This window comes from Malus domestica, chromosome 15 (genome assembly GCF_042453785.1).
Source record: "Malus domestica chromosome 15, GDT2T_hap1".
In the NCBI taxonomy this organism is placed as follows: Eukaryota; Viridiplantae; Streptophyta; class Magnoliopsida; order Rosales; family Rosaceae; genus Malus; species Malus domestica.
In genome coordinates this window covers 10141603-10161005 of record NC_091675.1, presented here as the reverse complement: position 1 = coordinate 10161005, position 19403 = coordinate 10141603, and the positions used below count along the sequence as shown (strand labels likewise).

At 39.2% G+C, this 19403-nt stretch overlaps 1 protein-coding gene across 1 annotated transcript; it reads right to left on the bottom strand.

Annotated features, from left to right (window-relative positions):
• Nucleotides 1–3002: 3002 nt before the first annotated feature.
• LOC103424871 (cyclin-dependent kinase E-1-like) lies at nucleotides 3003–18682 on the bottom strand. Its single transcript, XM_029093954.2, has 16 exons — nucleotides 18238–18682; nucleotides 17932–18042; nucleotides 17721–17824; nucleotides 17579–17621; nucleotides 17361–17459; nucleotides 15814–15883; nucleotides 15484–15578; nucleotides 15342–15375; nucleotides 15177–15261; nucleotides 14895–14972; nucleotides 6133–6180; nucleotides 5895–5927; nucleotides 5556–5661; nucleotides 4498–4704; nucleotides 4278–4401; nucleotides 3003–3447 (listed from the first exon to the last, which is right to left on the bottom strand). Exons 1-15 carry the CDS (start codon nucleotides 18523–18525, stop codon nucleotides 4333–4335), a joined length of 1470 nt encoding a protein of 489 aa, XP_028949787.2. The 5' UTR covers nucleotides 18526–18682; the 3' UTR covers nucleotides 3003–3447; nucleotides 4278–4332.
• Between the last annotated feature and the right edge of the window lie 721 nt (nucleotides 18683–19403).

The following is a 19403-nucleotide window of genomic DNA, read 5'->3' as shown; positions in this document are numbered from 1 at the left end:
ATCTCAACCACAGGATTTCATTTAATTCAAATCCAATGGTGGGGAGTGTGTCCCCATTTTTTTGAAAAAATGGGGATCCCTCCCCTTAAGCAATTCCTATATATATATATATAGAGAGAGAGAGAGAGAGAGAGAGAGAGAGAGAGAGAGAGAGAGAGAGAGAGAGAGAGAGAGAGAGAGAGAGGATCCTCATTTTTTTTTATAAAAATAGGGATTAATTGTAGGGTCCACACTACATCGAACTTTAACGATTTGAACTGTTTATTTTTCAAGTTGCACCTCATAGATCATCCTTACAAAATATTAGTCAAATAACAAATGTTTAAGACATCTAATTGAGTTCAAAGAAATTAACGAATACTTTGTTATATAAGAAATAATGAAATTTTATCTTGATGTTTAAATGCCCCACACTTAATTTCCATTTAAAAAAAAAAAATGGAAATCCCTTTGCGGGCCTATATATAAAGCCTTTAAGGGGAGGGATCCATTTAAAAAAAAAAATGGGGACATCCTCTTGACCGTTAGATTTGACTTAAATGAAATTATGTGGTTGAGATTATGTGGGCTGTGATTTAATCTCAACCACATAATTTCATTAAAGCCAAATCTAATAGTCAAGAGAGTGTTCCCATTTTGTTAAAAAATTGGGGATCCCTTCCCTTAAAGGGCATGTGTGTGTGTGTGTGTGTAAAAAGAATTGTTATTGGCACTCCACAAATCTCATTTTGCACTCCAAATTTTTTATAATTAGAAAGAAAAATACACTTATGAGAAGTGTATAACGAGATTTTTGGAATGCTAATAACAGTTATATATTTATATATATATATCAATTACAACTGTGATGCAACTGGATTGCTTATATTATTGCGGAAAGGGATCCTCTTTGGATTCCTTCCACCAAATCCTCCCAATCAACAAATTCGAACCCTTAAAATTTGATCCAACAGTTAAAGTTATTATAACTTTTAAACATATTCTCTGTTTTCAGCCGTTTGATCAAATTTTAAAGGTCCGAATTTGTTGATTGAGAGGATTTGGTAGAAGGGATCCGGATCCCTTTCCTATTATTGCAATTGTCATCAAATTTAATGGACTGTAAGTTAAGTTTTACCTTTTTTCTATATTCAATGGATTGCATTCCGTGCATTGCCGTATTAGCCACCGAAGGCGCGGAAAATCCACATGCGTTGCCTCGTAGTACGGCTAATTGCAAGCTACAACGGATTGTGCTAACTACTTGAGTTTGACTTATTATAATAATCAATATAGTTAGTGGCGGAGTCAGAATTCTTTGTGAGTGAGGATCTTTTCATATATATATATATATATATATATAATTTCGAATCATAACATGAGCAATTGAAGTAAGGTTCATAAAACTGAAAGACCAATTAAATTTAATAGAGAAAATCAAAAGAAGTGTCTAATACAATTAAGTGGGAGGTAGAGACCAATATACCGAGTACTAAATTTGAAATTATAGGAAGAAAATACAAAGAAATCTAGTTTGAACAGTTTGACAGAAAATGAGGGCAAGGAGGAGGGTTGTAAAGAATAGTTGATTAGGTTGTCTTAGAAATAATATTAAAGTCCATTTTAAAACCCTATCCTTGAGTTTCACTAAACTACAAAGACAAAACAAACAAAACTATTAGAAAAATATAAGACACGACATTATTCGACTCAACTTCTTCTCGAGAAAAATTCATCTCTTTCCTCATGTCTCACGGTTCTACAATAGCAGGCTTGAGGTTGTTGGAAATTTCTTACATAGTGATTAGGACGGGCTCGAAACCACTCTGGTCCCTTAGTGGCTCCGCCGATGACTACTGTCTGACGTGCTGAAATAGTCTGTATAGTACTATTTGATGCACATATTAGTCGAATTGTACTAATCTATCCATCGAATAATTTTAATTAACATAGTCAAACATTTGTTGCAATGTTAAACTAAAAATCATCTACGTAGAAAATCATTCGATTTGGAGACTGCTTAGTCATCCAAATGAATCAAGGAAATTGACGGTTCCAAGAAAATACTATTTGCTATCATAACAATCGCCTTGTTCAACAAATTAATATAGATGACTAAATGGTCTCAAGTTCGAATGTTTTTTTTTTCTTTCCAAAAATGATATTTAGATGATGATAGCAAAGAGAAGGATGTTCCTCCATACTAGGAGCGAGGAAAGCATTATCCCGAGTAGTGTATGTGAAATACAAAGTACCACATCAGAAACCTTGAAAGATTCATAAGAAGTTGAGTTAGTCTCAATATTATTAATTAGTTTTATAGTGGATCTTCAACTTCTTTCATAGTATAGGAACAAGTTGGCCCACAAGTGTTTCACGTCACCCAATTTATCTTATCCATATGTTAGGGTAAAGTCCCACATCAAAGAAGAAGCAGCAAACCTTGCAAGGATTTACAACTCACTTTCCATATTGCGCAATTTTATGGTATTAGCGAGTGCATCAGTTTTGTGTGTTCAAGTAGCATTCAGTTACTAAACTTCCATAGCATCCATAGTCCAAAAAAGCTAATAAAGATTTAACATAAGTCGGATCAAAGTACTCGCAAAACTACAGCGCATTCAGCCAGAGCATCATCAAATAAAAAAACTCCAAAAAAATCGAGTGCTAGATTTAGGCAACTCCGCCATTGCCTATTTAGATCATCTCCACAAAACGATTAGTGAAACCATTTTGCATTCACTATTGCACTTTGATGGCTAGCGTGGCATTTTGCATTCACAGTTGTACTTTGTTAGGAGGGACGGCGGGAGAGCGGGACGGATGAGTGAAACCATTGCCGTAGTTGGCGCTGTGAAAAGGGGATTGAGGGCGGGCGGAAGCCGAAAGCCGGAAGTCGGAGGTGCTTAAAAAGGGTTACGGCACCAACTACCATTTTCATTTGGATAGGCTGCTGGTGCTGGTGAATCAATTTGAGGTCCGCTGTTCAAACAATCACATGCAACTGCAACCCAATACCTATGTGTGAATTAAAAGTTGACTAATTGAAACATCAATTACAAGAAATATTATACACATACATATGTAACAGAGTGTGAGAGTCCCGGTTAAAAGTTGGTGGGGATCTCATCCAAACAAATGCGTTTCTTTCTATATCCCCTACCATCCTTCCTTCCCCTGTTTTCTCTGTTAGTGAGGAATGGATGCTTAAATACTTAAAGCTCATCGATGCGGCGTTCATACAACTTGTCTAATTACTGTTGTTCCGGCTTAACAACTAATTTTTACAGAAATCGAGTCACAATTTGGAAGTGTGCACGTTGTGACCTACAAGAGCACCAGTTAGACTGCGGTAACTGAAATCTTCGTCCCACTGCACCGACAGCATTCTAAGAATAACCGAATTTCCTCTACAGCATTCCACCTCTGACAGAATAACATGAAATTTTGTGTCCTCAATATTTAGACCTGGAAAAACATGAAATGCATGGATAGGATAAGAAAGATTGAAGGAATTTGAAGATAGAATAAAACAAGTTAGGCTGCAAGTTTCTTCACGAATCAAGCTTGTGCATCAATCTTTTTCACAAAGCATTGTGCACATGATTTAGTATTCTCGATTAAAAGATAGTCAAATAAAACAGGTATATTTAAGGAAGTGGTGATGGGTACAGGTCCATTCGAGCAGATAATGTATGCTATGGGTCAATAAGACCAGTTGGCTAACGGAGCTGGTAGAAAGGTAAGCCTTATACTAATAAATCCAACAGAGCCTCAGATGCAGAGGGAGATCAAAGGTACCAAGAGAATAATTGATAACAAGAGGAGCTTGTGGGGATGAAAAGATGGAACTTGCAGTGTTTTGCTAATGGAAAATTTACACAAGTATGAGTTCCAGACTTCCAGTTCAGAAATCCCTCAAGACAAAGGTTAAAAAGTATATTTCTTTATCTTTAAAACAACAAAGCCTTATTTTTATGCAACAGTGAGAAGAGAAGACTAACAAAAATGCAGTCCAATAAATAAAAATGATACTGATAAGATTATTGGTTATGGTTGATAGATTGTAATAGATTCTCCTCCTTTTAATTTACAGGATTCTGAATTATTTAGGAAAACTAGTGATTCTTGGGACAGGCAGTGGAATATGAGAGTTTGAAATCTCAACCCCGCGTCAGTAAGACCAGTAGGAAAAGTCAAAGGAGTTTACCTTCTTTTGTTTTTTAATGATGAAGAGATAAAGAACAGTTTTAAAGTACTAGTAGCCTATGAAGCAAAGCACCAATAAAAAAACTAACCTTCATGAATTTCAGATCATCCATGGCAATTAAAGTACAATAGGTGCAATATTCCTCAGAAACGTCTGGATTTCTGCTGTGGAGGGTATCCCGGCATCCCCATTCCATTATCTTTCCTTCTCAACTGTATTTGAAAAATAAAATAAAATATAAAACCAGCATGAATTAAGAGAAAGAATTATTCTAAAGGACAAAACAATCTATACTCATCACAATATACCTGTTGTTGGTGATGGGCCTGTGCTACACCACGCTGGATTGGCAGGCCGCCAGGATTCATTGCACCACCCATCCCTGCTTGAGATGCAAGATTATAAGCAGTCATGCCCTGAGGCTGCATTCTTTGCATGTTAACCATAGGCCTGGGTACAGATCTCCCCACATGAGCACCTGACATGTTTCCAGATACTGCATTTCCAGACGATACCTGGTCCAGATAATTGTACGATGAGCAATGCACACATACCATAGTGAACAAAGATTGAGATGTTAAGACTTCCTACGTTTACTATATGCAAACATGTTATTTTCATGCCGTAACACTCTTCTATGTAGGAAATCACTCAAAGATGAACTTGTTCTATGGGATATAAAACAGATAAATAGTTGAATAAATTCTAACGTAAATTAATTCTGTGTCCTCTGATTAACAATTAAAGAGGAAAGCAGATGTGATACAATTATTCATAATGAGTATATCAAGATGGAAACAAAATTAACGTCATTAGTATTGATACATGTCCAACCACATTGATACATCTTACAACAATGGATATGACCAGTTTCACTGAGCAATAAAATTATGATAATCAACCAGGAACTGAAAGAGAAGAAAATGCTAAAAAGGGTGGAAGGGGATTCGAGGTTCTGACAGACGGACCTTGAACTAAACTAAAAGCATCTCCCCTCAACAGTATCATAAAAGATAATGCTTCTTACAAAACTAAACGTGTGGACGATTTCAACTCAGTGAACAATATTTATCTACTAATAGCAACACTATCGTGATTTCCTGTTCTACATCCAACATGTAACACAAATCAAAATTTGTGATTATAATGTTTTCAAGAATGTATTATTTTAAAGTATACGTATAACCCCCGAAACAGTAGAGTACAAAATTGAGTAGTGCTCCATTATGTTTCTTTACTCTGGCTTTCACAGCTATTTCTAAAATTCCAACTAAATTTTGTACAAACCATGGTCAGCACTTCATTTAAACAGCTGCAGCTTTGGAACAGAAGTCTACTCATTTAGTTGTAAAACCATGAAACATACCGGTTGTGAAGGTTGAATGCTAGTTGTCCCTTCAAAATCTGTGGTTGTGTCTACCGGACGAGTAGGATAATTCACTACTTTATCTCCTTGGGTAGGCACCAAAGCACTGATCATTAATAATATACCTGTCAATATAAGATATATGGGCGCACTATATGCTTACAATAGCATCTAGTATCTCCATTAGAGTCTTTTCTTTTTCAAACTTTTAGGTGGTATTCATGAAAAGGTGGTCAACATATTGGAAAATAAAGAGACTCAAAACGGTTGGGCATATCACAAAAGAAAAGGTCCAAGTCAAACAGGGGAAGTAAAAGTTAATGAAGAAGAAAACCTTACTTGCGACCTGGTAGAGGCTCGATACGAAAATACCTGAAAGCAAAAAATATGAATCTTTTTAGAAAGCAATTATATTTTTGGGTAACAATTTTTATTTAAGAATATTAAAATCCCGAATCCTGTAGTAATTAGCTTGTTAAATAATTCATTCACAGGAGATCATGAGGGTGAGGGAAAGGGAAGGATGGAGGAAGAATAATAAGCATAATATGAGAGATAAAGAAACAAGAAGCTTTACTCATGCTCTAATGCTTGTGCAGCTGTTATACGCTTTCGAGGATCATATCTGCACACAGTTGTTTGGGGAAAGAAACAGACAATTAATTTATCTTCATTAAGAAAAATGTAATGCAAGATCAACTGCAAAACCTTACAAATTACATGCCACTGTAACTAATTACTACAGAAACATATTGTAAGTTATAGTTCAACACTTTTTAAGTCAAACAACTGTAAATTTTATCAAAATTTCGGCACTGTATGATAGACATGAAGAGACAAAAACAAATACAACAACAACAACAACAACAAAGCCTTTTCCCACTAAGTGGGGTCGGCTATATGAATCCTAGAACGCCATTGCGCTCGGTTTTGTGTCATGTCCTCCGTTAGATCCAAGTACTCTAAGCCTTTTCTTAGAGTCTCTTCCAAAATTTTCCTAGGTCTTCCTCTACCCCTTCGGCCCTGAACCTCTGTCCCGTAGTCACATCTTCGAACCGGAGCGTCAGTCGGCCTTCTTTGCACATGTCCAAATCACCGGAACCGATTTTCTCTCATCTTTCCTTCAATTTCGGCTACTCCTACTTTACCTCGGATATCCTCATTCTCAATCTTATCCTTTCTCGTGTGCCCACACATCCCACGAAGCATCCTCATCTCTGCTACACCCATTTTGTGTACGTGTTGATGTTTCACCGCCCAACATTCTGTGCCATACAACATCGCTGGCCTTATTGCCGTCTTATAAAATTTTCCCCTGAGCTTCAGTGGCCTACGACGGTCACACAACAATGCTGGATGCACTCTTACACTTCATCCATCCAGCTCGTATTCTATGGTTGAGATCTCCATCTAATTCTCCGTTCTCTTGTAAGATAGATCCTAGGTAGCGAAAACGGTCGCTTTTTGTGATCTTCGCTAAATTGCTCCGGTCATTAGTGTGGATAAGTATATAAATGGATAGAGATAGGAAAGCAAACACAAGATGTACGTGGTTCACCCAGATTGGCTACGTCCACGGAATAGAAGAGTTCTCATTAATTGTGAAGGGTTTACACAAGTACATAGGTTCAAGCTCTCCTTTAGTGAGTACAAGTGAATGATTTAGTACAAATGACATTAGAGTACAAATGACATTAGGAAATATTGTGGGAGAATGATCTCGTAATCACGAAACTTCTAAGTATCGGAGTGTGGTATCATCTTGACTTGCCTTATCTGTCTCATAGGTAGATGTGGCAGCTTCTCTGGAAGTACTCTTCCTCCATCCAGGGGTGGTATCTTTAACTGGTGGAGATGCACAAGGTAATGTATCAATTTCACTTGAAGCTTACTTGTAGTTTCAGGCTTGGTCAAGCGCGATACAAACCATGTAGTAGGAGTCCTCCAAGTCGCCGAGCTAGGGGATTTGCTGAAAGAGGTGACAGACAAGGTAAGCAATCAGAGCTCCGGCTGATTGTTCACCTTCTCCCCATCTTGCAGCAGCATGAAGGATAAAGAGAAGAAAAATGAGAAGAGATGATATGGGATACTTTTGCTTTTGAAGAAGTAACTTTCCACAGGCTTATTCTTGAACTGAGCTGGAGGGTTTTCTGGTTTCCTCCAGAGTATAAGGCCGACTGAAGAATTTGAGGGTCAAAACAAGTCCATCAAATCTAGAGTACGTTCGACCCTGCTGATATGGGATACTTTTGCTTTTGACAGAGTAATGGATGGATCGGCACGTGTGCTGTTACGCTTGTCTCCACATGCTTCCTTGTATCCTTCGCACTTGCCCTATCTGTTCCTCAAGCAGATGCGGTATCTTCCCTGGCAACATAAGATGTTGAAGATGAGTACTCGAGAGCAATGCCAGGTAAGTAATCAGGTAAGGAGTTCCAGGCTGTCAGTTCCTGGCTGGGAGCTTGATTTCAAGTGCTGACTGATTGCTCTCTTTCTCCTTGTCTTGCAGGTAAAAACAAGGCCAAAGGAAAAGACAGGGAAAAAGCATGATATGGGATACTCTTGCTTTTAACCCTGATGATATGAGATATTCTTGCTCTAGTATAGCTTGTTTGCAAAGGTATTATCGGGGGGAAAGAAAGCTGAATATTTTGAAAGGCTTCGTTGGGAGTGCCCTCTCAGATATGAGGAAGGGTTGAGCATTTTTGCAGGTCTGCCTGTCCGTTGGGGATGGAGGTCGACATATATAGGAGTCTCCCTAACAACAAGTAGTAATGCTATTCCTTTACCCTGCTTGGTCATAGCATGGTAGTGGGAGCTGCCAGCTTCACATGTTTTAACTCTGTCAGAGCACTTTGAAAAAGTGGTATGTGGTATCTGGCTCTCGAGATTCGGAGAACGATGCTTCTTCGATTTTTGAGAAAGCAATCATGGTGGGGGTCTGGCTCTCGAGATTCGGGGAGCAGTGTCTCTTCGATTTTTGAGAAAGTAATCATGTTGGGAGTCTGGCTCTCGAGATTCGGAAGGCGGTGCCTCTTCGATTTTGGAGTAAGCAATCTTGTTGGGAGTGTTTTCTCGGATGTGAGTAAAGGTTGGGCATGTTTGCTAGTCTACCTTGCCACGAAGCACGGAGGTTGACACACAGGGACTTTCCAATTATCCAGCAGTGGTACTGTTCCTTTACCCTTGTGGGTAATAATATGGTAGCTAGACCTTCAAAATTTATGTGTCTAAACTTTGTTAGTGCTGTTTCTTTGCTATTCTTTTACCTTTCTTGGTCAGAGCGATGTAGTGGGAGCTGCAAGCTTCACGTGCTCAACTTTGGCAGAGACTTTGACAAAGTTATCTGTGGTACCCATGAGCTATTGTTGCGTGTGGGAAGTGGGTGATTGAACAGTAAGATTCATGTGCTTTCTACTTCACCAGAAGTCTTCGACAGAATGCCCATAATTTCCGCAAAGCTAAGTGTGCGTGTGACAGGTGCTGACAAGGCTAGAAAAGAAGGTGCCTCTTCGATTTCTGAGATCGGCCCTCGTGGTCTCTGAGCAGCCCAGCTTTTGAGAAAGCGAGCGCCTCTTCGATTGATTCGGAGAACGATGCCTCTTCGATTTTTGAGAAAGCAATCATGCTGGGGGTCTGGCTCTCGAGATTCGGGGAGCAGTGTCTCTTCGATTTTTGAGAAAGTAATCATGTTGGGAGTCTGGCTCTCGAGATTCGGAGGGCGGTGCCTCTTCGATTTTTGGAGCAAGCAATCTTGTTGGGAGTGTTTTCTCGAATGTGAGTAAAGGTTGGGCATGTTTGCTAATCTACCTTGCCACGAAGCACAGAGGTTGACACACAGGGACTTTCCAATTATCCAGCAATGGTACTGTTCCTTTACCCTCTCTTCGATTTTTGAGAAAGTAGTCATGTTGGGAGTCTGGCTCTCGAGATTCGGAGGACGGTGCCTCTTCGATTTTGGAGCAAGCAATCTTATTAGGAGTTTTTTCTCGAATGTGAGTAAAGGTTGGGCATGTTTGCTAGTCTACCTTGCCACGAGGCACAGAGGTTGACACACAGGGACTTTCCAATTATCCAACAGTGGTACTGTTCCTTTACCCTTGTGGGTAATAATATGGTAGCTAGACCTTCAAAATTTATGGGTCTAAACTTTGTTAGTGCTGTTTCTTTGCTATTCTTTTACCCTTCTTGGTCAGAGCGATGTAGTGGGAGCTGCAAGCTTCACGTGCTCAACTTTGGCAGAGAACTTTGGCAAAGTTATCTGTGGTACCCATGAGCTATTGCTGCGTGTGGGAAGTGGGTGATTGGACAGTAAGATTCATGTGTTTTCTACTTCCCCAGAAGTCTTCGACAGAATACCCATAATTTCCGCAAAGCTGAGTGTGCGTGTGACAGGTGCTGACAAGGCTGGAAAAGTAGGTGCCTCTTCGATTTCTGAGATCGGCCCTCGTGGTCTCTGAGGAGCCCAGCTTTTGAGGAAGCGAGCGCCTCTTCGATTTCTGAGATCGGCTTTCGTGGTCTTTGAGCAGCCCAACTTTTGAGAAAGCAAACACCTCTTCGATTTATGAGATCAACCCTCGTGGTCTCTAAGCAGCCCAGCTTTTGAGAAAGCAAACGCCTCTTCGATTTCTGAGCAGGCGCCTCTTCGATGTCTGAAGCTCCGTCGAGTGCAGCTTTTTATAGGGGCTGGCATTAAGTTCCAAAGCACACTTGAATCTCCACCAGTAGAAGCTTCATTCTTGCACTTCTAAGATCTTGATTTGTCCGACCTCTTCTCTCTTCAATACCTTTGAAAATGTCTGGCCCCTCCGACCGTCGTTTTGACTTGAACCTTGTTGAAGAGGTAGCCCCGCCTTCTCCAGACAACATATGGCGCCCATCCTTCGTCTCCCCTACTGGTCCTCTTACCGTTGGGGATTCCGTGATGAAGAATGATATGACCGCTGCGGTGGTGGCCAGGAACCTTCTCACTCCCAAAGATAACAGACTACTTTCCAAACGGTCCGATGAGTTAGCTGTTAAGGATTCACTGGCTCTCAGTGTTCAGTGTGCAGGTTCTGTGTCTAATATAGCCCAACGCCTATTTGCTCGAACCCGCCAAGTTGAATCATTGGCGGCCGAAGTGATGAGTCTCAAACAGGAGATTAGAGGGCTCAAGCATGAGAATAAACAGTTGCACCGGCTCGCACATGACTATGCTACAAACATGAAGAGGAAGCTTGACCAGATGAAGGAAACTGATGGTCAGGTTTTACTTGATCATCAGAGATTTGTGGGTTTGTTCCAAAGGCATTTATTGCCTTCGTCTTCTGGGGCTGTACCGCGTAATGAAGCTCCAAATGATCAACCTCTGATGCCTCCTCCTTCTAGGGTTCTGTCCAGTACTGAGGCTCCGAATGATCCCCCTCTGATGCCTTCTCTTTCTGGGGCTCTACCGACTGCTGAGACTTCTCCTAAGCAACCTTTGTGAAGGCTCCATCTTGTTTGTTTATTTTGACTCATGTATATGTACATATTTGTAGCTTATCGGGGATATCAATAAATAAGTTTTCCTTCATTTCAACGTATTGTGTTAAATACAACAAAGCCTTCTTCGCTAAGTTCTTTGAATTTTCTTTTGTTGAAGCTTGTATGTTGAAGCTTTCTGAGTGGAGCATGTAGGTCGGGGTAGTGTTCCCTTAATTTTTCGAGTGAGGAAAACTTCTCGGTTGGAGACTTGGAAAATCCAAGTCACTGAGTGGGATCGGCTATATGAATCTTAGAACGCCATTGTGCTCGGTCCTGTGTCATGTCCTTCGTTAGATCCAAGTACTCTAAGTCTTATCTTAGAGTCTCTTCCAAAGTTTTCCTAGGTCTTCCTCTACCCCTTCGGCCCTGAACCTCTGTCCCATAGTCGCATCTTCTAATCGGAGCGTCAGTAGGCCTTCTTTGCACATGTCCAAACCACCGTAACCGATTTTTTCTCATCTTTCCTTCAATTTCGGCTACTCCTACTTTACCCCGGATATCCTCATTCCTAATCTTATCCTTTCTCGTGTGCCCACACATCCAACGAAGCATCCTCATCTCCGCTACACCCATTTTGTGTACGTGTTGATGCTTCACCGCCCAACATTCTGTGCCATACAGCATCGCCGGCCTTATTGCCGTCCTATAAAATTTTCCCTTGAGCTTCAGTGGCATACGACGATCACACAACACGCCAGATGCACTCTTCCACTTCATCCATCCAGCTTGTATTCTATGGTTGAGATCTCCATCTAATTCTCCGTTCTTTTGCAAGATAGATCCTAGGTAACGAAAACGGTCGCTCTTTGGTATTTCTTGATCTCCGATCCTCACCCCTAACTCGTTTTGGCCTCCATCTGCACTGAACTTGCACTCCATATATTCTGTCTTTGATCGGCTTAGGCGAAGACCTTTAGATTCCAACACTTCTCTTCAAAGGTTAAGCTTTGCATTTACCCCTTCCTGAGTTTCATCTATCAACACTATATCGTCTGCGAAAAGCATACACCAAGGAATATCATCTTGAATATGTCCTGTTAACTCATCCATTACCAACGCAAAAAGGTAAGGACTTAAGGATGAGTCTTGATGTAATCCTACAGTTATGGGAAAGCTTTCGGTTTGTCCTTCATGAGTTCTTACGGCAGTCTTTGCTCCTTCATACATATCCTTTATAGCTTGGATATATGCTACTCGTACTCCTTTCTTCTCTAAGATCCTCCAAAGAATGTCTCTTAGGACCCTATCATACGCTTTTTCCAAATCTATAAAGACCATGTGTAAATCCTTTTTCCCATCTCTATATCTTTCCATCAATCTTCGTAAGAGATAGATTGCCTCCATGGTTGAACGCCCTGGCATGAACCCGAATTGGTTGTCCGAAACCCGTGTCTCTTGCTTCAATCTATGCTCAATGACTCTCTCCCAGAGCTTCATTGTATGACTCATTAACTTAATACCCCTATAGTTCATGCAATTTTGTACGTCGCCTTTATTCTTGTAGATAGGCACCAAAGTGCTCGTTCGCCACTCATTTGGCATCTTCGTTTTCAAAATCCTATTGAAAAGGTCAATGAGCCATGTTATACCTGTCTCTCCCAAAACTTTCCACACTTCGATTGGTATATCGTCTGGGCCTATTGCTTTTCTATGCTTCATCTTCTTCAAAGCTACAACCACTTCTTCCTTCCGGATTCGACGATAAAAGGAGTAGTTTCTACACTCTTCTGAGTTACTCAACTCCCCTAAAGAAGCACTCCTTTCATGTCCTTCATTGAAAAGATTATGAAAATAACCTCTCCATCTGTCTTTAACCGCGTTCTCTGTAGCAAGAACCTTTCCATCCTCATCCTTGATGCACCTCACTTGGTTTAGGTCCCTTGTCTTCTTTTCCCTTGCTCTAGCTAGTTTATAGATATCCAACTCTCCTTCTTTGGTATCTAGTCGTTTATACATATCGTCGTAAGCCGCTAACTTAGCTTCTCTGACCGCTTTCTTCGCCTCTTGCTTCGCTTTTCTATACCTTTCACCATTTTCATCGGTCCTCTCCTTGTATAAGGCTTTACAACATTCCTTCTTAGCCTTCACCTTTGTTTGTACCTCCTCATTCCACCACCAAGATTCCTTTTGGTGTGGGGCAAAGCCCTTGGACTCTCCTAATACCTCTTTTGCTACTTTTCGGATACAACTAGCCATGGAATCCCACATTTGGCTAGCTTCCCCCTCTCTATCCCACACACATTGGGTGATTACCTTCTCTTTGAAAATGGCTTGTTTTTCTTCTTTTAGATTCCACCATCTAGTCCTTGGGCACTTCCAAGTCTTGTTCTTTTCTCCCTCTTTTGATATGTACATCCATCACCAACAAGCGATGTTGATTAGCCACGCTCTCTCCTGGTATAACTTTGCAATCCTTACAAGTTATACGATCCCCTTTCCTCATTAGAAGAAAATCTATTTGTGTTTTTGACGACCCACTCTTGTAGGTGATCACATGTTCTTCTCTCTTCTTAAAGAAGGTGTTGGCTAAGAAGAGATCATATGCCATTGCAAAATCCAAGATAGCTTCCCCATCCTCGTTTCTCTCTCCAAAACCATGGCCACCATGAAAACCTCCATAGTTGCCTGTCTCCCTGCCCACGTGTCCATTTAGATCTCCTCCTATAAATAACTTCTCCGTCTGAGCAATTCCTTGCACCAAGTCTCCAAGGTCTTCCCAAAATTTCTCCTTCGTACTCGTATCCAACCCTACTTGAGGTGCGTACGCACTAATCACATTGAGTCAGAAGCTCCGACCTTCCTGAATCTTGACAAAAAAATTAGTACAAAAATAAGCAAGCACATGGACAAGAAAGGCAACCAATACTAAAAAATGGCATTTAAATTTGTAGATCCAAATTGACACCTTTAACTGCTTTTCATAATTCATATACAAATTAGCTTGAAATATCTGAATTTACTTGTAGCTTCCGGTTTACAACTTGTGAACAAAAAAGCATGTCCAAACCAGTTCACCACTGATTCACCAATGTGAAAAACCGAACAACAGTAGACCTGGTATCCTCATCTTACATCCATCATCTCCATTAAACATCTATAGTTGCTAACAGTTCCTTCAAATGATTTATTAAAGTACAAACTAGCCATCTCATCGAAAAATCCAACTCCAAGTCACCAGCCAAACAATGAAAATACAGGGACTAACATAATCGATCAGCCTCAAACTGTTATATAATTGGTCAGTGAAATCCCAAGGAAGAGAATGTTCCTTTAGTACCCTTCTAATTGTCATTTATCCTGGTACTTGCATGGTAGTAAAGATAATCCAGTCAAGGTCTTAAAATACTTTATATACTGTTGTAATCAGAAGAAACTACTCTCTGGAGAGAGAGAGAACCTTTCTCTGAAACTTGGATGAAAAGATAGGGATTAAGAACCTTACTATAGTCCACAGAAATCATTCATTTTAGGCCTCTAACTATGTTGTGCTCATATCTAATCCTTGAATCTTGAATTATCAACAAATATCTACACTTCTATAGTCAAGAGACCATTTATGTTCAAAGATTTCGTACGACAATACTCTATTAGCAATTAAAAGGGCACTCAATTCATAAATCTTATTAAAACAATTCATGATGTATCATCACTCCAAATTTGTAAGGATAACTTTCTGTACTTTGTAATTAGAATCCTAAAAAATTAGAAAAAACTAGAAAAATTGGTAAAATGAGAATTACAATGTTTTGGGTATAGTAATGAGTGTCATCCTCTCTATGTGCTCAACAATAACAAAATGAGATTCTTGTAAATTTAAAAGGCACCACTTACTCGAGCATCTTAGATAGGAGGTCATATGCAGGACTTTTTGGAGAGAGGTGAACTACACCATGCAATGCAGTATTATCACTGTCAAAAGCATACAGCAGGAAAAAAGAACTGGTTAGTTTGATCAAGGAAAGGGAGAAAAAAAAATGAAGCCAAACATGGGAGTTACTAGAGAATGACAAATTAGAAAAAAATAATTTCTTCAGATTCCTAGCACAAGGTTTTTTTCTTTTTTATATGTTTAACTAAACAAGTTTTGCATACATTAGATATGAGAAAGCTTACTATTTATGGCCTTGAATATGTTGCATATCTTGTTGCCAGTGTGGAAGGTTTGCAAGTGCTGGCCACTTTTCTAGTGTCGGATGACCTGATGTGATAAGTGTTGACTATAAGGTAGCTCCATGGAACTTATAAAAGATAAATGGCCTAAAAGGTAAAACATATTACCTAAGACCTTGAATATCTTGTCAAGTTGATCAAGCTGCACAAGTGAACGCTATTATTAGAAGATGTGATACAATTACGAAACTTAAAACAGTACTAGTAATAAAAGTGTACAAAAATGTAAATACATTCAACGTTTCACAACCTGAAAAGGATTTGCTATAGCTTTGACTTCTGCGCCTTGAAATAATGGCTTCAAAGTCAAAAGCTCGGCAAAGATGCATCCAACAGCCCACATATCTAAATTTCATATTAAGAAAACATTGTCTTTAAAATTAATCTGCTCATATAATTCAATACACCAGAGAACATAATTACATCAACTGAAAATAAAAATATTCAAACAACAAAGAGGCAAGCCTTTAGAACTATTTTGCATTTAGGTAATCTACCAATGTGCGCTCATGATTGTAATCACATGTTAACCACATGAACTTAATACAAATAGGATAAATAACTTGGTGTAGGAGGATACCAACAGCACTTGTGTAGTGCTTAGCCCCAAGGAGCAACTCCGGCGCACGGTACCAAATGGTTACCACAACCTGCAAGTAATATATCTAACGCGTTAAGAGTCTGAATTATTGTTTCAATGCAAATGGATAAAAGCAATCAATTAGGGGCTGCAAAAAGGTTTAATTACTCAAAACAATAAGAAAAGGGCATTGACCAAGTACAGTAGATGTAACAGGAAAAAGAAGATCCAAAAATTTAAAAGATCTAACAAACCAATAATGGCAAAAAAAAAGGAGAAACAAATTACAGAAAAACATATAATGATAAAAAGATGAACAAACAGATCATCTTCAATTCAACCACTGAATGCTCAGTGACTTTGAAAATCCTTGCAATTCACCCCACTCTCAGGTGCATCACTCTGTCACTAATAATAATTTAAAGGGCAAGGTGTAAGCCTTGTGGCATTTAGGCGTAAGCCTTCAGAATCAATCATTTTAATTAATAAAAATAATCTGTAAGTATGTATGTATAAGTTTTAAATATGATATAGATACCCTCGCTGTATTCTACTGTTACACTTTTGTTCAACTCTTCTCATAGAAAGAATAAAATTACAAGATTAAGCATCTTGCTTTATAATATTAGTAGTCTTTCTATTTTGATATTCGGGTCTCAAAAGTTTAGTTATGAATCACACAGAAATTTTTTCATAACTAAAATTATCTTCAAGTGGAAGTGTGCTGCACACATACATAACATTACTTTGCTGGTCGCTACATGGGACCACATCTTTTCATTCTTATACTAAAACACCACAAGCCCAAGACCAGAAAACCCAAAATGAAGCACAGTGATTCAACAAAGGAAGACCCCCAACTGCATGACGATACAGTTTCACTTATTTCTTCCCCCTGGGGGGGGGGGGGGTGAGGGGGATTTCATCTCTTCTTTCAGCCAACATTGCGCCACCTCATGGAAGATGGTATGCGCCTCTCGCCGACTTGTCACCAAGGCATGCATTTTTCCTGGCTTTCGCTAAGGACAGTACACCTAAGGTGATTTTCTGTACCTCACTCAACCCACACCTCAAGGCGAGTTTGTAGACAGTGGTAACTAATATAATCATATTGAGATAAGCCAATTATTGCCCCAACCAAAGCAGCCTTTTATGCAAACTAAAAGCTAGGTCACATACGTTTTTCTATCCCACTTTATCACATATAATGAATACATACAGGATCATACTTCCACAGCAAGTGAATGCCAACCTTTAAAAAATTCCAATTGGAATAGAAATTGCTTTCCTTGTGGAAGTTATGGTTGTTGTGAAGATATGAATGCATTACTGCCAATGGTAACGAACAGGAGTGTTTCTTAAACCAAAACAAAAACAAACAAACAAATGAAGAAAAGGAGAATAAAAAGGGAATAAAAGGGGATGCTGATACATAAACCACTAAAAACCAAAAGTTTAATACACTTAGGGAATCTATAAACTATATATAATTCATGGTACTCCAGACATTGACAATGCAGTTATGTGATACAAACACGTCTCCTTACCCCATTGTCAGACAACGACTTCAAAGGAGCCTGATATATTCTTGCAAGTCCAAAATCCGCAATTTTCACAACTCCTTGTTCCTCTCCATCGCCCATAACCTATGAACAAAAAATCGAGTAAACATAGCAAAAAATTATGATTGTTCACCCTTTGTAAGCAACACAAAGTCAAACAAAGTTGCATCAAGAAGAGAATGGAAAGGTTATGCAAATCATACCAAGATATTAGATGGCTTTAAATCGCGATGAATGATCCAATTACTGCAAGGAAGGTGGCACACAAGTAGTCAAACAATAATGTAGATACAGCAACAGAAAGAAACATCAGCAGCGGCAAATGTCAAACAAACAAAGCCATACCTATGGAGATAATTGAGTCCATTGAGCAGCTGCCAGAGCAATGTCTTAATAGTGTAATGATTGATAGCTTGATTAACTTTGTCTCTGTGGTGTCTAATGATTTCCTGTGAAGCAAATGTACGCAACCCACCACATTTTCTTCAATCAGCGGAACTCGAGAATCCCATTTCAAATGAACGAAAGAAGAAAGGAGAAAACATCAGATACTCACATAAAGGTCATGTTCTGCGTAATCGAAAGCCAGATAGAGGGACATGTCTGTGTGATTGATGTGAACATTCACAAGCTTCACCACATTCTCGTGCGATATTTCCCGCAGCAACTGAACAATCCAAAAACATCACCATTTTTCAAATTTATTTTCTTTTAAAAGTAATATTCATGGGAAACCAGGAAAATTAGGAAAGGAAAAAACTCTCTATCATTTTTCTTAATGTTTGAACAAAATTCCCAAACGAAATTTCGAACGTTAGGGTCTGCAATTCAAAAGTAAATAAATTGAAGGGAAGAAAAAGACCATGATTTCGCGGATGGCGGTGGGGGAGACGCCATCGCCGTCCTTGGACTGCTTGAATTTCTTGATGGCGATGGATTTTCCGCGGTTGGAAGGAGACTTGGTCCTCACAAGGAACACCAGGCCGTACGTGCCCTCCCCGATCTTCCCTATGAGATCGTACTGTTGCAGCCACTCCGGCTTGTTACTATAACCACCGCCGTGGTTGTGGCCGTGGCCATGGCTGTGGTTGTTGTGGTGGTTGTGATTGTTGTTATGGTCTCTGTTGCCGCTTGCGCTGCCGTCACCCATGCTGCGTTGGACTTCCACTGCCACTCCACCTGTATCTGTACGTGCAGTAGTAGCGAAGATAGGCAAATATCTCTTTCTGTGCTCTCTACCTCCTTTCCCCTCCCGGCCGCCCCCCCTTTACAAATTCTTATTATTATTTGGGATTTGATCTAATTTTTCCAGTCTTTGATTTCCTTCCAATGTTTTCGGCGGGACCCACAGCTTTAGTCTTTTCTTCGATTTTCTTCCACTCTTTTTTTTTTCATTAATAGTACTTTCAATATGCCAGTCAGTATTTCTGGTGATATTCTTTTTTACTTAGAATATTTGAATCTCATGAATATGGCGAATTCGATACCAAATTAAGTTGCTTATTATGTAAATTTGCCGAACTCTTCATCACCTTAAGGTAAAAATATCGATGCACTAATAAAAAACTTTCAATATATTAAAAAACTATAGGTCTCAAGTTTGAATCTCGTGAATGGCGAATTTGATACCAAATTAAACTACTCATTGTGTGCCTTTGCCGAACTCTCTCTCCATTTAATGTAAAAATATAGATATACTAAAAAAAACTTCCAATATATTAAAAAACTAGTATAATAATACAAGGCTTAGAAGAAAGAAACCCAATAAACAAACAAAAGATAAGGTAAAATATCCAAGTAAAATGAGAGCTCCAACCCAAGCCACTCTTCTATAGGTTATATTTTGGGTCAACTATATTTTACAAATATTGGTTAGTTTTACATTTTTACTTCTCATACATTTGTCTTAAAAGTTCTTAAAATACCTTTAAATTTAATAAAAGTATAGACAACCTTAGTAAAAATGGCCGATAATACAACACATTGTTGAGTTCAAGCACTAAAGAAACTATAAGAAAGTTCCGACTG